At 40.4% G+C, this 22095-nt stretch overlaps 1 protein-coding gene across 5 annotated transcripts in view; it reads left to right on the forward strand.

The window, feature by feature from the left end:
* Nucleotides 1–22095, forward strand: part of LOC148416702 (cadherin-24-like) — a 43613-nt gene that overhangs the window by 11308 nt on the left and 10210 nt on the right. Inside the window, exons 3-7 of one of the 5 annotated variants that reach the window (XM_088425060.1) lie at nt 8128–8321; nt 8462–8563; nt 14376–14793; nt 20644–20938; nt 21976–22095. In XM_088425060.1, coding sequence (XP_088281186.1) covers nt 14470–14793; nt 20644–20938; nt 21976–22095 — 739 coding nt within the window. In that variant the 5' untranslated portion in view covers nt 8128–8321; nt 8462–8563; nt 14376–14469. Of the gene's footprint in view, nt 1–6220; nt 6342–8127; nt 8322–8461; nt 8564–13275; nt 13396–14375; nt 14794–20643; nt 20939–21975 lie in introns of those variants that run through there. The other 4 variants (XM_088425061.1, XM_088425064.1, XM_088425063.1 and 1 more) reach the window with 4 other exon arrangements.

Genomic DNA, 22095 nt, shown 5'->3' on the forward strand with positions numbered 1-22095 from the left:
ATGCGACACAAAATTTGAAAATCGCTCCTCAACTTAAGTCTGCTCCTCAAAAAAAGAAAAAAAATCGAGCCTTGGATTAGGAAAGAGAAATTCAAACTGAGAAGCTTCATGGGTATATACCTCCGCCCTTTGCTTTAAAATAGTCTTTTTTTATTTTTAGTTGTGGAAACTTTCTGTCTCAAAAAGTGGTTGTGGTATCTGTACTTTGAATTGGCCGCTTCTCAACCACTTGTATTACTGTTACTCTGAAAAAAAAATCGATTATTCCCCCCGTTAAACTATTTCAGTCCCCTTTAAAGCCCCCAATAAAATCTGTAAACATAATAAAAACATGTTTTACGAAGTGTTATTAACGCTAAGGTCACACAGAATTGAAGGAGTAGAGTGAATTTGGTGCATTTAAAGGGGTCAACGTAGAGTCTGGTTATTTCTTCGGATGTCCTTGAAAGACCTCATAAGTCCCGGCGCAGACACCAAATGTGTTTCCACGTAGTGAAGCGGCGGGAACGTGCTATGGCATCTTTTCAGCAAATGGTAAATTAATGACGAGCACAGGCAGTTGCCTCTGGGCTTGTTTGTCATCTGATTTGGCCGCGCGTATATCGCCGCTTCTCGTAAACAGCTCGCGCTTTGTTTGCGCCGACGATAAAACGTACTTACTACACGCCGCGCTGCCCGCCGTTTTGATGTGGAGCTTTTTTTTTTTTTTTTTTTAATTAGCGCTAGATTTGACCAATGGAACATCCTCTATAGACCGTTTAACTCTGACATCACACACATACTTCCAGATGGCAACGTTCGTAAACAAAAGCTTCTCTGCAGTGTAGTTTTTTACAACCTTTGTAATTTTCGGTTTAGTACTTTGGACAATGAAAGTCTTATTTTAGTAATCTCAATATGTGTTTTTGGTCCAGTGCCATATTTATAGAATTTTATATCAATATATAGCCTATTAACCATTTGGCTAGCACCCATCCTTTAGCTTTTTGTTAATTATATTTACATTATAATGTACTGTGTTTTTACCCAGTTTATTGTTTTCTGTCAAGGATACATCAAGAGGAACATGATGTTAACACAAACAACATTAAGGCAACATGAAATGTGGGAACAAATCTTTTGATTTGTTAAGCTAACAAAGCACAGCTAATGCTAAGGTTAGCTATTATGTAATCTCTCCCCTCAAAAAACCCTTGAGTGCTGTTTTATTCGTTTCTGATTTATTTAACTTTTGAATTAAATTTGTAGCGATATCACTAGGCATATTTTATTCAGAAATCAGTGTACGTGGCATAATAACACCATTTCTTTTTTTCTACCCCGCTGCTAGAATTTATTTCAGTACTGAGAATTTGCATCTGTGTCAAACTCATCAAATTAAATGCATGCAACTCTAACAATTCCGTGGTAGAATGATCCATGTTCCAATCAATTTGTTCTTAATTTGTAAAAAAAAATAAAAGTAGTGTTCTTTTCACGGCGAATTAGATTTGCTGATATGAGCAGAAACCCATTTAAAATCTTACACACCCCCTTCGGTACCTTCACGTACCCCTAGGGGTACTCTCACCCCCATTTGAAAACCGCTGTACCATTGGATTCGATATGTTTTGCTTTTTGAGCAAATGTAAAAAGAAAAACATTATTTTTATTCGATTTCTTCTCTGAAACCCAGAAGCAGCCTGGTGTGTATTGTTTCCAAGCATTATGAAATGTTTTGTAGTGCAACTATCTCCCTCGGTGGCAGTCCCTTGCGCCACCGTCTTGATTGATTTCCATAGGGCCGCAATAAACGATAATGAGACGAAAATTGATTCGCGGACTCACGCCACGGGGATTCCTCGGAACTTCTTCTTGCCGCTTTAATGAATAAGCGAGATTGTGCTGAAGAAGCCCGTTTGTGGCATTTGCTCGTAAATTAAGTCATCACGCGAGCTGCCGAGGAAAAGGAGACCCGGCTCAGATGTCTTTTTTTTTTTTGGAGCGTGGAGATAACAAAAAGGCGGACAGCCTTTAGGCTTGCGCATATGGATTACTCCGAGACGTCAAAACGTCGACGCGATAATTAAGTATTTTTTCTCTTCCTTTTTCTCCTGCCCGTAGCAAGCCTGTGCATCATTACAAATAAATCCCAGGCGGAGTTGCAAGACCACGCTCGGCGCATCCTAAGCCTCCTCTTAACGAGACAAGTATGATTGAATGGAGCGAGCTTCATCTATAATAAACCTGACTTGGAAAGTTCATTAATAACACAATCTATGACTGGCTGATGAACAAAAACACATTTGCCTTGCCAATATTTTGCAGTATTACTGTAATAAAGAACGAAGCACACCGAGGGTTGATTTTCTCAATTAAAAAGAAGGAGTGATTGTACAGAGAAAGTGCATATACCCAAATGCGCAAATAACTTATTTGTACTTCATATTAAGCCAGACACTTATGTTAGCAAGCTTTACTTGATGAATAGTAAGATAGCAATCAATGTCAAACTTAATTCGAGTAATAGTAAGCTAGAAAGTTGCAATCGGTGTTTGGAAATTTCAGAGCAATAGTAAGCTAGCAACTAATGTTAGCAAATTTAACCTCACAAATGTTAACAAGTGTTAACAAGTCAACAAGTGTAAACAAACAACTTGAGCAATAATAAGCTAGCAACCGCAGTTACGTAACAAACTCAATGAGCAGTAGTAAGCTCGCATCTAAAGTTAGCAGATTTAGCTTGAGTACTAATAAGCTTGCTACTTATATTAGCAAACTTGCGTAGTAGTAAGTTAGCTACTAATATAACACTTAACTTGAGCAGTAGTACACTACCAACTAAAGTTAGCAAACTTAGCTTGAGTAAACGTAAGATAGCCACCAATACTGTATTAGCAAATTTACCTTAATCACAAGCTAGGCACTAATGTTAGCAAACTCAACTTGATTTACAGTAAGCCAGCAACCGAAACTTGAGTAAATGTAAACTAGCAGCTAATGCTAGCGAACTTAACTTTTTAGCCGCTAGTAAATGAAAGTTGAGACCTTGAGACGGTTGTTTTTATAGAAATCCCAAAACTCAAATCCACCTCAAAGTCCTACGTCTTCAAAAATGAAAACTGAGAAATGGATACATTCTGAATCTACGCTTAATTCAGTGGTGATTTTCTTTTTTTTTTCATATTCAAGACATGGTTAAAATGTTCTGTGCACAAATTGAGCCGAAGGACCAAGCAACGTTGACGTGATCACGCGGCCTTGCCCATCTGCCCGTGCCATCAAGTTTGCCCCCGGATTGCTCCCGAAGCGGACGTTCCCGATCGATAGCTTCTTGGCTTCGCAATGTGCTTGCGCGCAAGTTTTAGCATCGATAACCACATCCCCACGAGGCATCTGAAGAGTGACTGGAGTGAATTGGCTCTTCCCTCTCAACGGATTCCTCGAAGGTCCTGAAAGGGATGGAGAAACAATTCCTTTTCGATTTATCCGAGAATGATTGATTTTGGCGTCCAATCGCTGATTGGTCATTTTTATGTGTCTGCAGCCTGACGATGCCAAATACAATTGTATATCTTTCTTTCTGTCACGTCATAATTTGACATTGTGTCAGTCCTACGCACATATTTGGACAGTCACAACCGACTAAAAAAATGAGTACAGTGTGACGTTAGCGTCGTTGACATGTCGCTAGCACAGTTGCTGAATTACATCACACAGGAGGCACTTTGCATGACTTCAAACTAAATTTACAGTAAACTTACAAAATAATCCAAAAATAAATATAGCTCCCGTGGACTCGTAAACGATGCTTAGGTCACTGGAAATGTGAAATAAAAATGTACAAATAAAACAAGCTAAAAAGGTCTCTCTTGCACACCAGCACCGTCTCAAGGCAAACGAAGGAACTGCCATCATATTGTCAACTGCTACAATTAATACGACTAAAGGGTTTATCGGCGTTTTAAAAAGATAGTTTTTACTTGATATATTTTGAATTTCATGATTATTATGCGCTAATTTGATTCTAACGCGTTTGTTACAGTTTTTGTTGCAGTCTTATATTTTAACTATTATTCATTTAAAGGGTTTAGGTGCCTTTTTGTGGGGCTTGGAACAAATTTGGCTATTTACATGCAAAAAGCGCCTCTACTTACAAAATATGCACGCAACAAAATGAATGGATTAATTTCGTAAGTAGCGGTGTCGCTGTATATGCAGTATTAGTCGTATTTTAACTCTTTCCGCGTTGCTGCCGTTTTGCATTCTAGTACCGATGCAGTTTGTTAACGCTCAATGCTAACTTTAGCGCTAGCGTCAGTGCATGCTATAACGTTTTGCATAAAGGCTGAAAATGCCACTTTGGTTTCTTGAAAATAAAACTAGCGCTGGCTAGCAGACATAGCATCAGACTTGTTGCTAGGCAGATTGTTCTATCAATTTTCTGTCGATTAATCGAATATCTGATCGAATTTTATTTCGCATCTAGTGTAACGTTAAAACATTTTCTCGATTACTGTTTATTTATTGGGGTTTTTTGGTATTGTTTATTGATGCGAAAAAAAATATTGACACTGCTAGCTAAACCCAATCGTAGCATAACAAGCTTTTAGCTGTATTTCTTGTTTTTATGTAAAACGATTGCGTTCAGGCCATTAATGCGAATCACGTCAACGCTTGAGTCAGCGGAATCACATGACAGGGTTTCTAAGTAAAGCCACTCGCGAAGCGCGTGTCTGCAAAGACGCTTTTGTTTCCACCAAGAAATCAAATGTCTCAAATTCCCCGTATAAACAAGACGGCCACAAGATTAGACGACCTTTGCATCGGGATTAGTGGCTCGTAATCCCAATGGATTGGTTGCGAGTCAAGACATATCAAAAAAATGGAGCCAAGATAGCGCTTGCTGTTTTCACGAGTCTTTGTTTGATTGTTTCTTTTTTTTTCCTTTCTTTTGTTCTCTTTCATTTTGTCTCTCTTTCGATTTTGCTTTTGCCTTGTGTTCTACTTTTTTGTTCTTAATTTCTTTGTTGTTTTTCCTTTTTATTTTTTCGAGCTTTCTTTTTTTGTCCTTGTTTCTGTCATGATTTTGTTTTCCTTCTTGCTTCCTTCCTCTTGTTTTCTTTCTTTGTTTCGATTTGTTTTCTTTGTTTGACCTTTTCTATCTTTTTCTACCCTTTAATTCTTTGTGTTTGTCATTCTTTTTCTGTCTTCCTTTTTTCTTTCTTTTTCAATCGTTTTCCTTCCTCCCTCCATTATTTCCTTTCTTTTTTATTTTTATTTTTTTCTCTTTCTTCTTTCTACCTTTTCTTTGTTTCTGTGTTTCTTTCTCTTTTTCTCCTTTCATTTGAAAATTTTTAACCTTTTCCCTTCTTTTGATGTTACTTTTTCAATTGTTTCCTTCCTTCCATATTTTCTTTCTTTCGATTCTTTCTTTTCTTTCGACTCATTCTTTCTTTCGTTCCTTCTTCCTTCCTTCCTTTCTTTCTATATTTCTTTTTCTTTCCTTGCCTCCTTCCTTGTTTGCTTCCTTCCTTGCTTCCTTGCTTTCTTTCTTTCTTTTTTTGTTTTTCCTTTCTTTTGATCTTTTTCAATAGTTTATTTCTTTCCTGCTTTTTGTCTTCTGATCTTACTTTTCAATCGTTTTCTTCCCCTCTTGCTTGCTTCATTTCTTTCTGTCTTTCTTTCTTTCTTTCTTTCTTCCTTTCTTTCTTTTTTTGTTTTTCCTTTCTTTTTATTTTACTTTTTCAATAGTTTCTTTCTTTCCTCCTTTTTGTCTTCTGATCTTTTCAATCGTTTCCTTCCTCCCTTGCTTGCTTCATTGCTTTCCTTCTTTCTTTCGGTCTTTCTTTCTTTCTTTCTTTCTTTCGGTCTTTCTTTCTTTCTTTCTTTCTTTCTTTGTTTCTTTCGTCTTATTTTTTTGTTTTTCCTTTCTTTTGGTCTTACTTTTTCAATAGTTTTTTTCTTTCCTGCCTTGTGTCTTCTGATCTTACTTTTCAATCGTTTCCTTCCTCCTTGCTTGCTTCCTTTCTTTCTTTCTTTCTTACTTTCTTTCTTTCTTTCTTTCTTTCTTATTTTTTGTCTTTCCTTTCTTTTGATCTTACTTTTTCAATAGTTTCTTTCTTTCCTGCTTTCTTTTGTCTTCTGATCTTACTTTTCAATCGTTTCCTTCCTCCCATCCTTTCTTTCTTTCTTTCTTTCTTTCTTTCCAATGGGATGTCGTTTTTTTTTTTTCTTCCTCTGGTTGCCCTCCGTGGGGATCGGGGCTTTGTGAGCAGCCAGCGGTCCTCCAGAGAGGCCGCGGATTCTGAAGTCCAAACGCGTACAAGAGCGCTTTTCCCCACGCTGGCTTCTTGATGGAGGTAATAAGCCGGCTGAGCAAGCCAAGCGCAGCGCCACATAAATTGTCTGGGAAACGTTCACTTCATTAAAACTATTCCTCCAGCCGGGAAATAAAAATCCCATCAAAGAAGCGTGACGGCGCGGAGAGGAATTACGCCGGAGTAAAAAGAAACGCTCACGGTGAAATTCCACGGTGTTTCCACGCGGCCTTGACTAACGACTCCCTCTCGGCCGGCAAATTTTGCCGGGCCCGAGCATTAGGGACGCGCGCGCCGTTTAATTAAATCAGCGAGCGGAAGACGCATTTCGATAGCAAAGCCCTAAAATGGCCGTCAAACTTTTACGCTACTTCTGCTTCAAACCGCGTCGTCCAAAAATCTTGTCATTTGAAATGGTCACGTCATAACAAAATGGAGGGCTAATTTTTGTGCATTTTTGAATGAAAGACAAGCCCGCCTCATTTTCTGCCAATTGGTGATTTTTTTACTTCGTTTTAAACGTCCTTTCCTTCTTACTTCCGTTTTTCTTTCAGTTCTTTATATATATATATATATTTTCTTTTGCCTATCGTTCGCTTCTTTTTGTTATTTCAGTCTTTGTTTCTCTTTTTTCTTACTTTTTGTATTTTTATCTCTTCACTTTTTCATACTTTATCTTTTTGTTCTTCGGCTTTCATTTTTTCCTCTATTTCTTCAGTTCTTTTTAAATCTTGTTTAATTTTTCTTTCAGTTCTTAAATTCCACTGTTGTCTTTTTCTTTTTTCCTTTTTATTTCTTTAACTTTTTCTGTATTTTTTCTCTTGATTTTTCTTAGTTTTACTTCTGTTTTTGGCTTTCTGTTCTTTCATTCTTTGCTTTTCTTTGTATCTGTCGTCTCTCGTTTTCGTTCTTTTTCGAACTTCAGTATAGATTTTTTTTCACTTTCCAATGAAAGCTTCTGGACTGAAAGCAGTGTGTAGCATGTCCGTTGTTCGTCTGCGTGCCTTGCAATTGTCTGGCAACCATTTCACGGAGTCCCGTTTACTGCGGCTCTAGAAAATGGATGGATGGATGTGCAATCTCAATGATGTTGTGAGAGTAGGCAACAGATGGAGGAGAAGCTAAAACGATGGAGGTTGACTGCCCCAAGACAGCTGGGATAGGCACCAGCAAGCCCTTGACCTGTATCAGAATAAGCAGCTATAGTAAATGGACGGATGGATTAAAGCACTTGTGTCAAACTCAAGGCCCGGGGGCCAGATCCGGCCCGCTGCATCATTTAATATGGCCCACGAAATGCTAATTATGATTACAAATTTCTCCCTAAAATAGCAAATTTTGCATGTTTTCTACAACTTTTACACATTTTTTTGTTACCATTACCCCTTTTGAACAGTATTTTGCGGCCTCTGTTTTCAAAATGTGTACAATCCATCTCACTTCCCATTCTCAATGGCCCTCCGACATAAACTAAAACTACAATGTGGCCCATGATAAAAATGAGTTTGACGCCCATGGATTAAAGCGTCTGATAAAAAAAAATGGCCACTTCCAAAACAAAATAAACAACTTCCTGTCTAATTAAGACACCGATTTCCCAAGTCAAAACAATAGCCCCAAATTTTTTTTTGTGTGTTCTGCGATGTTGTATTATTGTATCGATGGCTTACATGGTTGCAGCTTAGGTCCGGCTACCTCGCCTCCGGTCAAAAGTGAACCGGGTTTGGATCAGTGTGTATGTGTGTGTGCACGCGTGTGGGTAGTGTCTAAGCGAGACGCCCCTAAATGCTTGGCAAAGTGTCCCTCCTCAAAAATAGCAAGCTTTTAGAGAGCCGCCTCCTCCACGCCGAAGACTAATGGAGGGAAAAGACGAGTGAGGGATGAGAGAGAGCGAGAGCCAGAAAGAGAGAGCGAGCGAGTGTGCGAGAGGGAAGCTGGGTGAAGAGGACAGACCTCGCGTCAAGCTCGCAGGAACCTCCGCGTCCTCCACCTCGCGCAGGATCGCGTCGGGCTGCACGCGGGGTACGGCAAGCCCAGCTTGACTTTCCGTCTTCTTTCGCCTCATTTTTCACAGTTTTTTCTTCTTCTTCTTTTTTTTTCTGTGTTTGTTGCGTATGCACGTGCACCATCATCATCATCACCCATGTTGTCATCACCTGCAGCCTTCGGCGCCAAATCATCCTCATCGTCAGTATCGCCAGCGCTGCTTATGATACGCGGCTCAGACCCAGTGTGTGAATCACGTCGGAGGGGAGGGGCATCAAGTAGGTCACTTTATTTCACGTTGTTCTTCTTCTTCTTATTATTATTATACTGTCCGGCCTCTTAACGAGACAAGGTCATGCCGCGGGCAGTTTTAGTGCGTCTCTCCGCTAACTTGGGAGGCACTAACAAGCAGGGCCAGATGTGCGTGAGGGGCTGTGTGAGTGCACATGTGCATCCGTGTGTGTGTGTGTGATAATGATGTTTCGTCAATGTGAATTGTCAGTTCCGAGAGCATTTCAAAAAGTCCCGAAACAAAGTGGGAATAAACATTGACAAAATCTTTGTACTGGCAAAATATGAAAAAAAAAATTCTTAATAATGGTTCATTTCTTTTTACGCTTTTTATTGCATATGCGGTAATGTTTTTTCTCATGTGTATTAATGTGCGTTATGGCTTGAATGCTTAAATGGCCCAAAAATGGATTCCAACCAAAATGGACGACTTCCTCCTTTGCACATCTTGCAGTGATGGACAAGTCCACCAAATTTTGTGTCAATCGCATCAGGGACTTATTTTCATAACTTTTTGAGGGGCAACTTCACGTCGATTGGCTGATTCAAACCAAAATTGCCGACTTCCTGTTCGTTTTTTGGAAAGGGTTCTTGACAATTTTTTGTGTGATGGACAAGTCCACCCAGTTACGTGTCAATTGACCAAACCGACAGCGGGGGCTTGTTTTTAAAACTTTCCGAGGGGCAACTTAATGCCGATTGGCTGATTCAAACCAAAATGGCCGACGTTCCGTTCATTTTTTGGGGGAATATTTTATGTGGCTTGCTATGATGGACATGTCCACCCTATTTTGTGTCAGTTAGTAAAACTGTCACCAGGGGCTTGTTTTTAACACTTTCCAAGGAGCAACTTAATGCCGATTGGCTGATTCAAATCAAAATGGCCAACTTCCTGTTCCACTTTTGCAGCAGGGCTCAATTCATAAATCCTGCCAACAGTGATGATTCCCCAATGTACGTATGTGTGTCAGTTCTTGTTTTTGTGTCTTTACGGGGTACAAACCTTGTCATTTCTAGTGTTTCTATCCTTGTGAGGACATTTTTTCATGTGTAGATAAGAAAAATGCGACGCTGAGCACCTTCTATGCCCTTAGGCTTGTGTGTGAGCTTGCGTGTTCATGTTTTCTAGTTTAATTGGCACAAATCCTGCCTCCGAATGTAGAAATATTTCATAATGGGGACGTTTTGTCTTCTCCGTGTAAAAAAAAAAGCTATATTGAGCTTCTTCTACTCTCTTAGACTAATGTGAATGTGTGTTTATGAGTGTTCGTGTTTGTCTATCATAAGTGGCACAAATCTTGACATTCCACCTTTTAATGTGGAATTATGTCTTTATGATGACATTTTTTCTTGCCCACATAAGAAAATTGCTCGGTTGAGCTTCCCTTACCCCCTTAGACTTGTGAATCACATCAAACGTGTGTTTGTGTGTGTTCATGTTTTTCTATCATAAGTGGCACAAATCTTGACACACTATAAAAGAATGTGGAAATATTCCTTTGCGGGGACATTTTGACATTTTGTCGTCTCCGTATAAGGAAATTGCTAGGTTGCTCTCCTCCTTAACCCATTAAACGTGTGTGTGCTTGTGTGTATTCACGTTTTTCCATCTTAAGTGGCAAAAATCTTGACATTCCACCTTTTAATGTTGGAACATTTTTTGGGGGGGACATCCTGTCTTCTCCATATAAGAGAAAAGCTATGTTAAGCTTCTTCTACGCCCTCCGCTGTGTGTGTGTGTGTCTGGAATTGTGTGCGTTCATGTTTTTCTATCCTAAAGGGCACCATTTTTGACATTCCACCTTTTAATGCGGGAGCATTTCTTTATGGGGACATTTTGTCTCGTCCACATAGGAAAATTGCAAGGTTGCGCTCCTTTCACCCCCTTTAGATGTGTGTGTGCCTATCAGCGTGAGTGTGTGATGTGTGTGCGCGCGCGCTAAGGATGGATGAGAGCTCTATAAGCACTAAGGCGACCAGAGATGCTCAAATGGGACAGAACGTGTCTCCGCTTTGGTCATTTCAGCCCGCCAAGCTTGTACTTTAACCATTAACCCCCACTTCTCCCCCCATCTATCCATCCATACCTCCGTCCTCCCATTCATCCCCCTTTTTTCCTCCATCTACTCGTATCCGTAAAAGGCCTGGCATGCATTGCACGCCGCCTTCTATTTTTATTAATAAAAATGGAAGTTGTTGCAGAGCAAAGTGCCACGGGAACAGCGATTTGCCATTTGGAGTGATGTCGCCACTCATCATCCCGACCGGCAAATCACGCTTTGGGTTTCATCCTTGCAAGACACACGCACACACACACACACACACACACACTGGCAACAAGAGTGAATGACATAAAGCCGGCGAAGCTAAGCTTGCGCTAAAAAAGCACAATAACCGCCAGAGACAAAAGTGCTCCGGGAGACGGACTTTTTTTTTTTTTTTCCTGTGTGTGTTTTTGAAGGGATTTAAAATGAGGCTTTTACATCGCTTAGCGAGAAGCGTTACATATGGATGATGATAAATGGTGTCAGGAACGCGCTAATCCAGCAGGCAAGCGTCTCCTTGGGAGGGAACTGCATGGGGAATTGTCTGGCATGTTGAAAGGAATCATAGCTACTCTATTTGCAAACTCAAGTGGGTGTTCTTAGTATGGATCCTGCGCAACCAAGATTTTTTTTGTTTTTTTTAATTCTGTTGCGTGTATGCATCAAATAAACAATTGAGGGTACTCATAACAAAAGGTGCATTGATTCATCAACAGCTATGGATTATCAAATTATTGTTTAAAGAACCACAACTGTTCAAATGCTCAATTTCAGCCTTTTGACGTTAAATATTCTCAAAAGACGTATTTACAAATATCTGTTTTTACTTTTCACTATCAATATTTTACCTTGTTTTCTGATTCTAAAGACCAAAGCAGTAATGAAAAAAATTCAGCATTTTTTATTTTGTTAATTACCCAAATTATCTGATTGGCCCCCTGCAGTCAGGCTATGGACCCCCAGAGGTCCGCAGACCCCAAGTTGACAACCACTTGTATAAAAAACTAAAATTGTCCAAGTCCTCAGTTTCAGCCTTTATATGTTCAATGATCTCATTTTTTAATCCTCTATAAAAGCAGACTGATTATCGTTGTGTTAAAAAAGATATTTACAAACACCTTCCTTTACTTTTAACTATCAATATTTTAGCCTGTCTTCTGATGCTAAAGCAGTAATGAAATAATAAAAAAATAATAATTATTAGATTACTTTTCTGAACTATATATCTATATATTTTCATGTATGTGTGTGTGTGTATATATATATATATATATATATATATATATATATATATATATATATATATATATATATATATATATATATATATATATACACACACACACACATATATATTCATATATGTATATAAATGATTATAAATCATCATGATTGTGATTAACATTAATAAATAATTACTATTCAATTAATTGAGGGGACAATCGATAGAAGAATCTAAAAATATTCAATAGACACAGCACAATAGTATTGCCATTTCTTTTGTTTTATTGCAACGCTACTTTGCTGTAACTAGATAATAACTAGAATAACTAGAAATGAATCGACTAATCAATAAGCATTACAATAATCAAGTCATCGTCAAAGCCGTTGTTTGACTTAGCTATCAAAATCCTAAAATTTCAGCCTCCCAACAATGATTAATCTCACCGTTTGACTTTGGTTTTTGATCGCCAAAAAATAAACACCACCACTTGGTAAATAATCTTCAAAGGAGAAAAAAATGGTTTTGCGATTTCAATTCAAAGTATAATTGGGTCCCATTATTTGATGAATCGACGCAATCGATACAATACTCGTGACAAAAATATTCGATAGTGACAACCCTGCTACGATTGCATTAAAACAGAAGTGTAAAACTAACCCTCGTACTAACATCAGAGGTGCCGTGTGACAGTTGAGGCTGCGGCCTTTGATTGCCGCGGCAACCAATGGGAAGCCGGGGTTGCGTCCATCGCACGGCTTAATTGAAGCGCGAGTTATTACGTGGCGGCGCTTTAACTGCCGTGACAATGTTGTGTTGCTGTTTTACGGCGTCATCAAAAAAGCCGCCCGGGGCTCATTTGCATGGAAATGGATCCCTGCGCATTTGTTTAGCCGCCGTCATTATTCGCGCCGCGTTTTAGCCGCCGCATTGATCACGCGCGCGGCGGAATTTCCGCATTTGATCCTGACACGCACAACGTCGGTTAGGTCTCTTTGCACACGCGTGTGTGTTGGTGTGTGTGTGTGTGTATAATGCCTGAGCGGCTGCCATGCATGCGTGCAAAGAGGAGATAACAGATGCCGGCAAATTGGGTTGGGGTGCGGAGGAAGGGCGGGCGGGCGGATTCAGGTGAGGCATCCCGACACGGAAAAGGAAGCAATCACGTCATGTTTTTTGGATGAGGTCGTGTCGCTTGATGACGAGCTCTAATTAAGAGGAGGTGGAGAGCATCTTGAATGAGGTCATCACCCCTCACCTTATGACGCTCGTATGAAGTTTTCTGTCCGCAAAAATATCAAAGTGATTCCCAACTTTGGCTGGGCAATTATGGCCAAACAGTCAAAACTATTTTTTTTTTTCCTGTCATTCTGTTTATTTACCGTTTTTGTCGATTTTGACTCGCATATTCAATCTGCCTTGAGAATGATGTTGCGAGAGGAGGCGACAGGTGGAGGAGAAGCCTTGGTAAAGTTTGGAATGAAGTTTATCTGCTGCAAAATGGAGTCAGAGGAACCCATGAGTGAAGATACTTGGAGAAGACATCTAGAAGGTGGAGGATTTTAAATATTTAGGGTCAACAGAAAGCAGAAAGTGTGGAAAATTGTCAGGTGTGACGTGCGGTAGAAGAGTTTCACCTGAATGAAAGTCAAGTCTAAAGTCTTACTCCCCCGCAGCGTTTCAAATACAATTTTGCTTCATCCTGCTTTTGATTGCGTTCATCGTCTTCAACCCCACTTCTTGCACATGTCCATTTTTGCATGTACCGTACAGTTTTTGCTGCCTCGCTGCAGAACCGGTTTTGCTCCCGGGAGAACAGAAGCAACATTAAAAAGTTCAAAGTATATGTGGCGGCGCAACCACTAGCGCAGCAAGTTCCTGTCACGCTTTCAGGGCAGGTCAGCGGAGGTCACTTGTGTTCTGACGCCCTGGATTTTGGTTACAATTTCATATATTTTATTTACATTCATATATATATATATATATATATATATATATATATATATATATATATATATATATATATATATATATATATATATATATATAATATATATATATAATTGACCCCTTTAAAGAGCTGAAGTTGGAAATGATGAAATCCAAAGCGCAATTTTTGAAAGTTTCCTCGCCTTTGTGTTAAGAAGCTAAAACGGTTCAGAGAGCCCACAAGGTTAATGAGCTCATTTGGTCGGCTTGCCGGTGATTGTAATGACAAAATTGCTAAAGTCGAGCATTTAATGTTCTTCTTCTGGAAGTTATACACTTGTGAATGGAAGCCTTCTGAAAAGTGGCCTTTTGATATGATAATATCAACCTTTACTCCACACCCACCCGTCTTGGTAGGAAGACAGTAAAAGTGTCTCCGATGCATTGCATAATTTCAATATTGGTATTTCTGTCATCATGTTCCTGATATGAATCGGCGGGACTAGAAGATACTTTGTTGAACAAAAATTTCCATTTATTTTTTTTTTCTTTGACAAAGATCATTGTTTCTGAACCAAAAACTCTTCTTTATTCCTCAAACAGAATCTGCACAATATGATCCAGTGGCGCACTGGGAAGATGGCCGTGAAGGTTGCACCGCTGATCATCTCCTCGCCTGTCCACTGAGACCTCAGCAATGAGAGGGCACGTCGTCCTTCTCTTCTTCTTCTGCGCCTGTCGCGTCTCTTCGCGAGATCCGCCAGGTCTCGGTCCATCTTCGGATTTAGCGACCAAACTCGCCACGAGCCACAGGAGGACCCGTGAAGAAGTTGAAGGGCTAATTGAGGAGGACTCAAACGCACTCCGGTTAAACTCCGAGACGGGCCAGGTGAGGTCGCGGGACGACAGAGCTTTGCAAGGAACCGGTTGGCCGCGGACTCGTCGGAAGAGGAGCTGGCTGTGGAACCAGTTCTTCGTCATCGAGGAGTACCGGGGCCCTGAACCTGTGCTCATCGGACGGGTAAGTCCAACCAAAAAGTCAAACCTTAAGATCTAAACAAAGTAGTGGTCCACCAGTCTTCTCCTTATTTCGAAAATGTATCACATTAATTATTTTTCAGCGTCCAGTGCGCTTCACAGTGGACATTCATGGAAGCATGGTGTAGTTTGGTGATACGGTATCACTAGTGCTTGCAAAGTTGACACAAGCCAGATCTGAAAATAATCAGTTGAGTAGCTTCTATTCTATGTGCCTGATTATGCGGCATGCCCTACATATGAAACCAGTTTTAAAATAGGCCATTCGTCGAAGGTGCGCCTTATAGTGCGGAAAATACAGTACTAATTGTGTTTAAGAGCTTGGAACAGAAGCGAGAACTGTGTGTATAACCGCCGCATTTAGTTTTTGAAATGTCATACGGAAAAAGAGTAACAAATGGAATGAATGATCATCCAAATGAAACCGAATTACCAGAAGTCATGCAGAGGTCAGAGGCTGCCTTCAAACAAGCTCCGGGTGCTTGAATTTTCAAAACCGTCTTTGTTGTTTTGTTTCTTTGCATGTCTGGTTGCTGCCCGAGGTGCTGGCAATCCAAAGCCACTTTCGCTTTGCCACATGAAAGTCGTCTCAAGGGGCCGAGCTTGAAAAAAAAAACGCTTGGCGTTTTAGTGTGAAGTGGACTTTTTAGAGTTGTTTTGGTCATTTCGGGTTGTCCTCCAAAAACAAACTTGCAAAGGTTGATGACTTTTCATAAAACAGAGAAGTCATAACTGCAAGGCCAGAGCTTCGCATGTGAAAAAAATCGTGTGTGATGTCACAGTCAGAAGATATGCGTAGGAAAAAAAAAAAGTCAATACAAAGCTAGGTTCACTTGGCGTAATGAAATTCGGTAGGCACGGCTATCATAAGTAGAACTACAAAAAAAGTCCAAACATCAGCATAAATCGGTTACTCAGATAAGTCACACATGCAAGAATGACATATTTTCTGATTAAAACCATTCTGACATTTCTATGTGATTGCACCTGGACGTGCAAGATTTTGTGTACAAAAATAACAATTGTCCAAATTTTGGCCCATATAAAACCATTATAATTACAATTTTTGACATGCGTTTCAATGGTATTTATGACATTGATTTTCCTGCGATTTTTGCAACATCCCGTTGAGCGGCGGTCAAACTATGTCAGCAAACAAAAAATTCTTTGGTTGACTTGTGTTTCACCTCAAGACAGTAGGTGGCGATAGAAACTCATTTCTATCGTGGGCCACATTGTAATTTGTAGACTGTCAAGTCAAATACGTTTGAAGTATTTGTCATACACTTACTGAAGTTTTGAGATCAGAGGCCAGTAAAAACTGTTCAAAACCGAGATTGGGAACAAAAAGTGTTCTTTTTTTCCCCCTCTAGTTTTGAAAGGTTGAAGAAAACTTGCAATTTTTGGCATTTAGACAGAAACTTGAAGTCAAATCAGTATTACGCGGGCTACATAAAATGATGTGGCGGGCCGGATCTGGCCCACTGGCCTTGAGTTTGACACAGTACAAAGACTACAAAGTAGTAGTAGTTTTTCTTTTTTTTTGTGGTTGTTGATAAATGTAACCTTTACAACTGATGCCACTGAACAATTTGAGTGGTTGCAGGAAAAAAAAGTTCATGAATAACTTCGCCTAATTAATAATATTTTCGCCTTTAAAAGCATTTGCAAAATTAGGGGGGGGGAAATGCAATGTGGGTTAGGAGTTAGGGTTAAATAAATGAAGGGTTAAATAAAGCCAAAGGAAAAAAAAAACATATTTTTACTGATCTCGCTTAAATCCTAAAAAATTCCACACAAGCTGGGCGGGATGCCCCACCCCAAGCCCCACGAGACCCCCCCCCGACACAAATACACGCACTTGTGGCATTTGACAGCTTTGCTCCGATGCGGGCGAGTCAAAGCGACGAGGCGTAACGCTAACAGGGGAACGCCGGCAGCCACTTCGGAGTGAGCCCGATATACTTTACAATGACAGCCTAGATTGGTTTCTTAGCCGCGCGGCGTTCCCCTCATAAATGTTTAATATCCCGCTCTGCTTGTTATTGATACAGTCGCCGAGCGGCGCTCAAGCAATCAGGGGAATGCTACTTCCATATTTGCGCAGTAAAGCCGGGCCCACGCGTTAAAATAAAGCCTGCCGTTGTTCGCCGCCACTCGGCGCTTCGGTGGACGCGCGCATACTTTTGCCACAAAAAGACCGCTGGAAATAGGGATTCAACCGCGACGCTTGAATCCGTGAAATGTAATCACGCACAAAAGTTGATTTTGTCAGTCAGGCATTGAGAAGTTTGAGCGGCCTGATTCCATTTCTGTCATTTTGCATGAGAGTGAAAGTTTTATTACCAGGCAATGAATGCTTCTTATTTTTTAGGGAAATTGTGGTTCTCCGATTTTTCTTTCAAATAGGTAAAAGGGGAAATCCAATACGAGCGTATTGGTATTGGGCCAATACTGGCTTGATTTACCATTGTATTTTCTAAAAGTGTGATAATGAAGTGAAGATAACATGAACGCTTTTAAAATTTTTGCCTTTTGTTAAACTGCCTGCTTCCAGCAACATCATGCCTTCAACATAGACTGAACATACCTGCGCGCTCAGATTGTTAGAATACTGCACCAACACAACAGTAATACGCCTGGTGTGTTTACTAGTCGAGCTTTCCTCTCGGCGGTGAGTAAAATAGCAATTCAAACTCAAAAATAATACCCCGATAACATCTTCTTCTGTTTTCCTTTGTTGATTGGAAGATTGCCCCCTGGTGGTTAGTAATAAAACAAAAAAGATTCGCCAAAAAGTTGCAACATATAATCTGAAATTTACTAAAATTTTCGATGGAGCTTTCCCTTCATATCAATGCGGAAAAATGATTTGAGTTACAAATATGATCATGTAACAAATTGGACTCATCCCTCAAAGCGCCACCGCATTTGTATTTGATTACAACGCAGCACTGCTGAAATCGGGGCGAGGCGAAAAAACAAAACAAAATGTGGTGTCCCCACCTTTGTAGCAGGAGGTGGAAAAAAGGTTGCGGCTGATTGCGGCGCCATCATTTTGCTTTTGCCGCTTTGTTTGCCAGGCGGGGAAAAAACATTCCTCCTTCCTTTTCACACTGACTGAAGCACAGCGGGACTGAGACAACAATTACACACAACCCAGGAGGGGGTGATGGGATGCCACGCACACACACACGCAACTACACACAATGTTTGGTGGCTTTGAGCAAGAAACGAAGGCACGGGAGGGATGAATAAAAAAATAAATATATATCGCTTATCAAGCAAACTGTAGAGTGTAGGGTGCGCCATTCTTTTTTTTTTTTTTTTTTAATCCTCAACGTTATCCGCCAGCGCAGATATACTTTGGGTTTATGTTGGACCCTATCGGCTGTATTTATGCGTGAGATCCATATGCACACCCACCCGCCACTTTATTAGGAACGTTTGCACGGATAAGGCATCCGATAAAGTTTGGTAGCTTCAAGCTAACTTTCAGTTCTAAACGCTATTAACAGGCTAACAGATATTAGCATTGTCACCAGGTTCTGCCAAACCATATCGTTTCATTTGAGGAACGTTTCCTAGCTTAATGCTAACTCGCCATGCAAAATTAGTTATGTACACGTTATGTACAACGTATGAATGTTAAATTTACATGTAACCGATTTTAAATATTCGTTTTTGTCATTAATGATAATAAAATGAATCAATGTAGTTTTAGCATTATGTCATAGTATAGTACGTATTCTACATTTCCGGCTGAATATTTTTCACTAGATTGTTTTTGTTAAATAAATCAAACCTTTTCTTCCATGAAAATCGATTAAAATCATTTTTGTTCAGAATGACTGAAGAAAATCGAGATTATACAGATATTAGCATTGCTGTAACCTTCCATCAAGTGCTACTACAATGCAAAGTTATATTCATTACCGCCACCTACAGGATCGGAGTGGAACAGCATTGCCTAACAAGTCAGATGCACGTTGAGGATTGTTCAGCCCGGGCGGAGGTCTGTCCTCCCATTTCCCATGACATTCTAGTTGCAGTTGCACATGATGAGCTCATGATTAATTTCTGAGTAAATATGTGCCGGCTTGTGAGTAAGACTAGCGAGATTACCATGAGCGCTCGTGGCCCCGGGGCGGAAAGATGGCCAAGGTTCTTGGTCGCAAAGCTCAGCGGCTGACTAATGCCGCGCGGACTTTCGCCACACTCGCACGCTCGTCCCTCTCTCTTTTTTTTTTTTCTTGTAATACGTTGATGTCCATGGAAAATTTACAAAAACAAATCATTTTGCGGGGGATTGAATTTTCCTACCAGCAGCTTTTACATATCCCCCCCAAAAAACAAACTCTCTACCTCGTTACCATAAAAAAATCACATGTAAAATTCTTGTTTTGTTTTTTTTTTGTTTTGTTTTGTCTTTTTTTTTTGCCTGAAAAAAATTTACAAGAATTTTTGCATGCATTTTTGCAATTGTGAAATTGGGACCAAATTCTTGTATGAAATTAATTTATCAAATTCTCATAAAAATTAATTATTTATATTTAGTGTAAAAATCTTCGCAAATCATGAACATAACAATTTTTTTCACCCTATTTTTTTCCTTATCATTTTGCTGTCTGTTGTACGAGTAGTAAATTATGGCTGCTTAGGAAAGGAAATAGTTCATAACTCATTTTGCATTAAATTCTTGGAAAAAAATTAAATTATATATATATATATATATATATATATATATATATATATATATATCTGTGTGTGTGTGTGTGTGTATTTATGTAATCTTTTTTTCTGATTAAAGTAACATATTATGACTAGTATTTTACATTTTTGCCCAGATATTTTATATCATTTTTCCCCTCATAAGTAATCCATGGGAAAATGAATGTACTGTACTGTACATGAATCGCACAATTGTGGGTGGAAAAAAAAAGAAGGCTAAATCAAAACCAATTTTTTTTTTGTACAAGTGGTGCAATGGTATCGTCCAACACAGCCCAAGAAAAAAAAACATGTTGCAAAAAACATCTTGGTATTATTATTATGATATTATTATTAGTTGTTTTTTTTTTTTAAATACAATTTCCTTATGAAATCTGAGCACCCAGCTGGCAAACACACCCCACATTATTTCTCAGCGGACCCTCGCACAGGTCACGATGTACGTCTAGTCTTAAATAGCGAGCAGATGGCTGCAGGATTTGTTTGAGGTTCTGGAGGTTCCAACACCTCCTCTGGCTTGTGTGCTTGGATTCAGCTAACGAGCCGCGCGCATCGGCACGCTCCCGTTAGCACCGCGCACACGCGCTAACACCTGGTCCCATTGATTTCTCGTTGACCGACCGAGCACGTCACATTGTAACCCGAATTACGCTGCATGTGCGCTACGAGCTCCACATCACATATTATCCCCACGTTCTTCACGATGATACATGTATTTTTTGTCACGTGCATAGTAACACCACACAAAGTCATTCTTATTCTGTTCACTTACATTCTACAAAATAGACATAATAATAAAGTAGACAATAGTAGGCAATAAAAAGAGTAATAGTGATAATGAGTCACTAATATAAGAATAGACTCACATCCTGAAGATATGATGGATTAGATGGAGTGGAAGAAATTCATAAGGGTGCAAAATATTAGGTAGTGCAAAATAGTATGTAGTTAGCAGCATTCCTGCAGTGTGCAGGAGTTGTAAACACATGGGAAAACGGCCGCTTCGATGTTGTCGTTTTCCTAATGCGCAAAGCCGGCGTCTTCAAATGAACGTCAATTAGCCGCCGACGCTAACGCTGTTCGTTTGTCTTTGACCCGCCAGCTTCACACGGACATGGACCGAGGGGACGGGCACACCAAGTACACGCTGGAGGGCGAAGGGGTGGGATCGGTGTTCGTCATCGACAGCAACACGGGCAACATCCACGTCACCAAGTCCCTGGACCGCGAGGAGAAGGACCAGTACCGGCTGACCGCCACCGCCACCGACCGGCTGACGGGCCGCGCCCTGGAGCCGTCCTCGCAGTTCATCATCAGAGTGCAGGACATCAACGACAACCCGCCCGTCTTCCCCGCCGAGCCCTACGTGGCCACCGTGCCCGAGATGGCCAACATAGGTGCGCCGAAGACGCCTTAGCTTGAACCGATCTCATAGCGGTCCAAAACCGCTACGAGATTTAAGCGCTAACAATTTATTTAAAAAAGAAAATACAAGGTCATTTCAGTGCAATATACATTTTTCCCAATGTTCACACAAATTCATTTTAGTTATAAGAAAAATATTTTGAATGGGAGCATTTGAAAAAAAAAAAAACTAATTCCCATCTCTTTGTATGATTTTTTTTCATACGAGCACTAAACTCAACTGACTTTGGCAGACGTTCACCACCAGATGGCACTAAAATCTACACTCTAAAATGCTATTTGAACACAAACAGTAGTGCAACACAATTAGACAGACACTATGACAAATATGGATGTGTTATTATCTGCGAAAAACAAAGAAACATCAGTTTATTAAGTCACGTACATCGATTGAGTAAAAGTCTTCCTTTGTGTAAGACTTTCTGTAAGACTATGTTCTACTGCCCCTAGTGGCCAAGTTGCACACACCAGAAGGACTCAAGCGTGACGTTCAATATTTTATTTCTTGTCCTTATAGACCCCCGATATTTTCAGGTTAAATACGGGTTAAGCCTTGGAAATATGAAAATGGGAGCTGCCGCGCGTTCGGAAAATACTCGCTTTGAAGCATTTATGGCGCCTTTGTGATGACTGACATCCTGGTGATTACCTTTCATTCGGTAAAAACATCGGGGAAAAAAAAATGACCAAAGTCCGTCTTTCGGGGCCCGTAATCTCTCCGCAAACCGTTCCGACGATCCATCCAATCGCCCGGCGAGCCGATTAGCTTTGACGCCCGCCTCTGCGTAATCCACTTCCCCGCCGCGCCAAAAAAAAAAAAAAAAAACAAGCTTTCCACTCCAAACAATCGAGCGGCAGGTGCGTGCTGCGCTCCGCTGCTCGCATCATATTTTCCGGCATCATGTGTGAGTTGTTTTTTTTTTCATCATAAACATATGGACGGACACGGAAGCTTATGCCGCGTTAATCCTTTGTGCAAGTGCAAAGCGTTTGTGGACTGTCCCCGTAGGGACGTCCATCATCCAAGTGACGGCCAGCGATGCCGACGACCCCACGTACGGAAACAGCGCCCAGCTGGTCTACGCCATCACGCAGGGGCACGAGTACTTCTCGGTGGACCCGCAGACAG

The sequence above is a fragment of the Hippichthys cyanospilos genome, chromosome 10, assembly GCF_059441005.1.
Source record: "Hippichthys cyanospilos isolate Australia breed blue-spotted pipefish chromosome 10, RoL_Hcya_1.0, whole genome shotgun sequence".
NCBI lineage: Eukaryota > Metazoa > Chordata > Actinopteri > Syngnathiformes > Syngnathidae > Hippichthys > Hippichthys cyanospilos.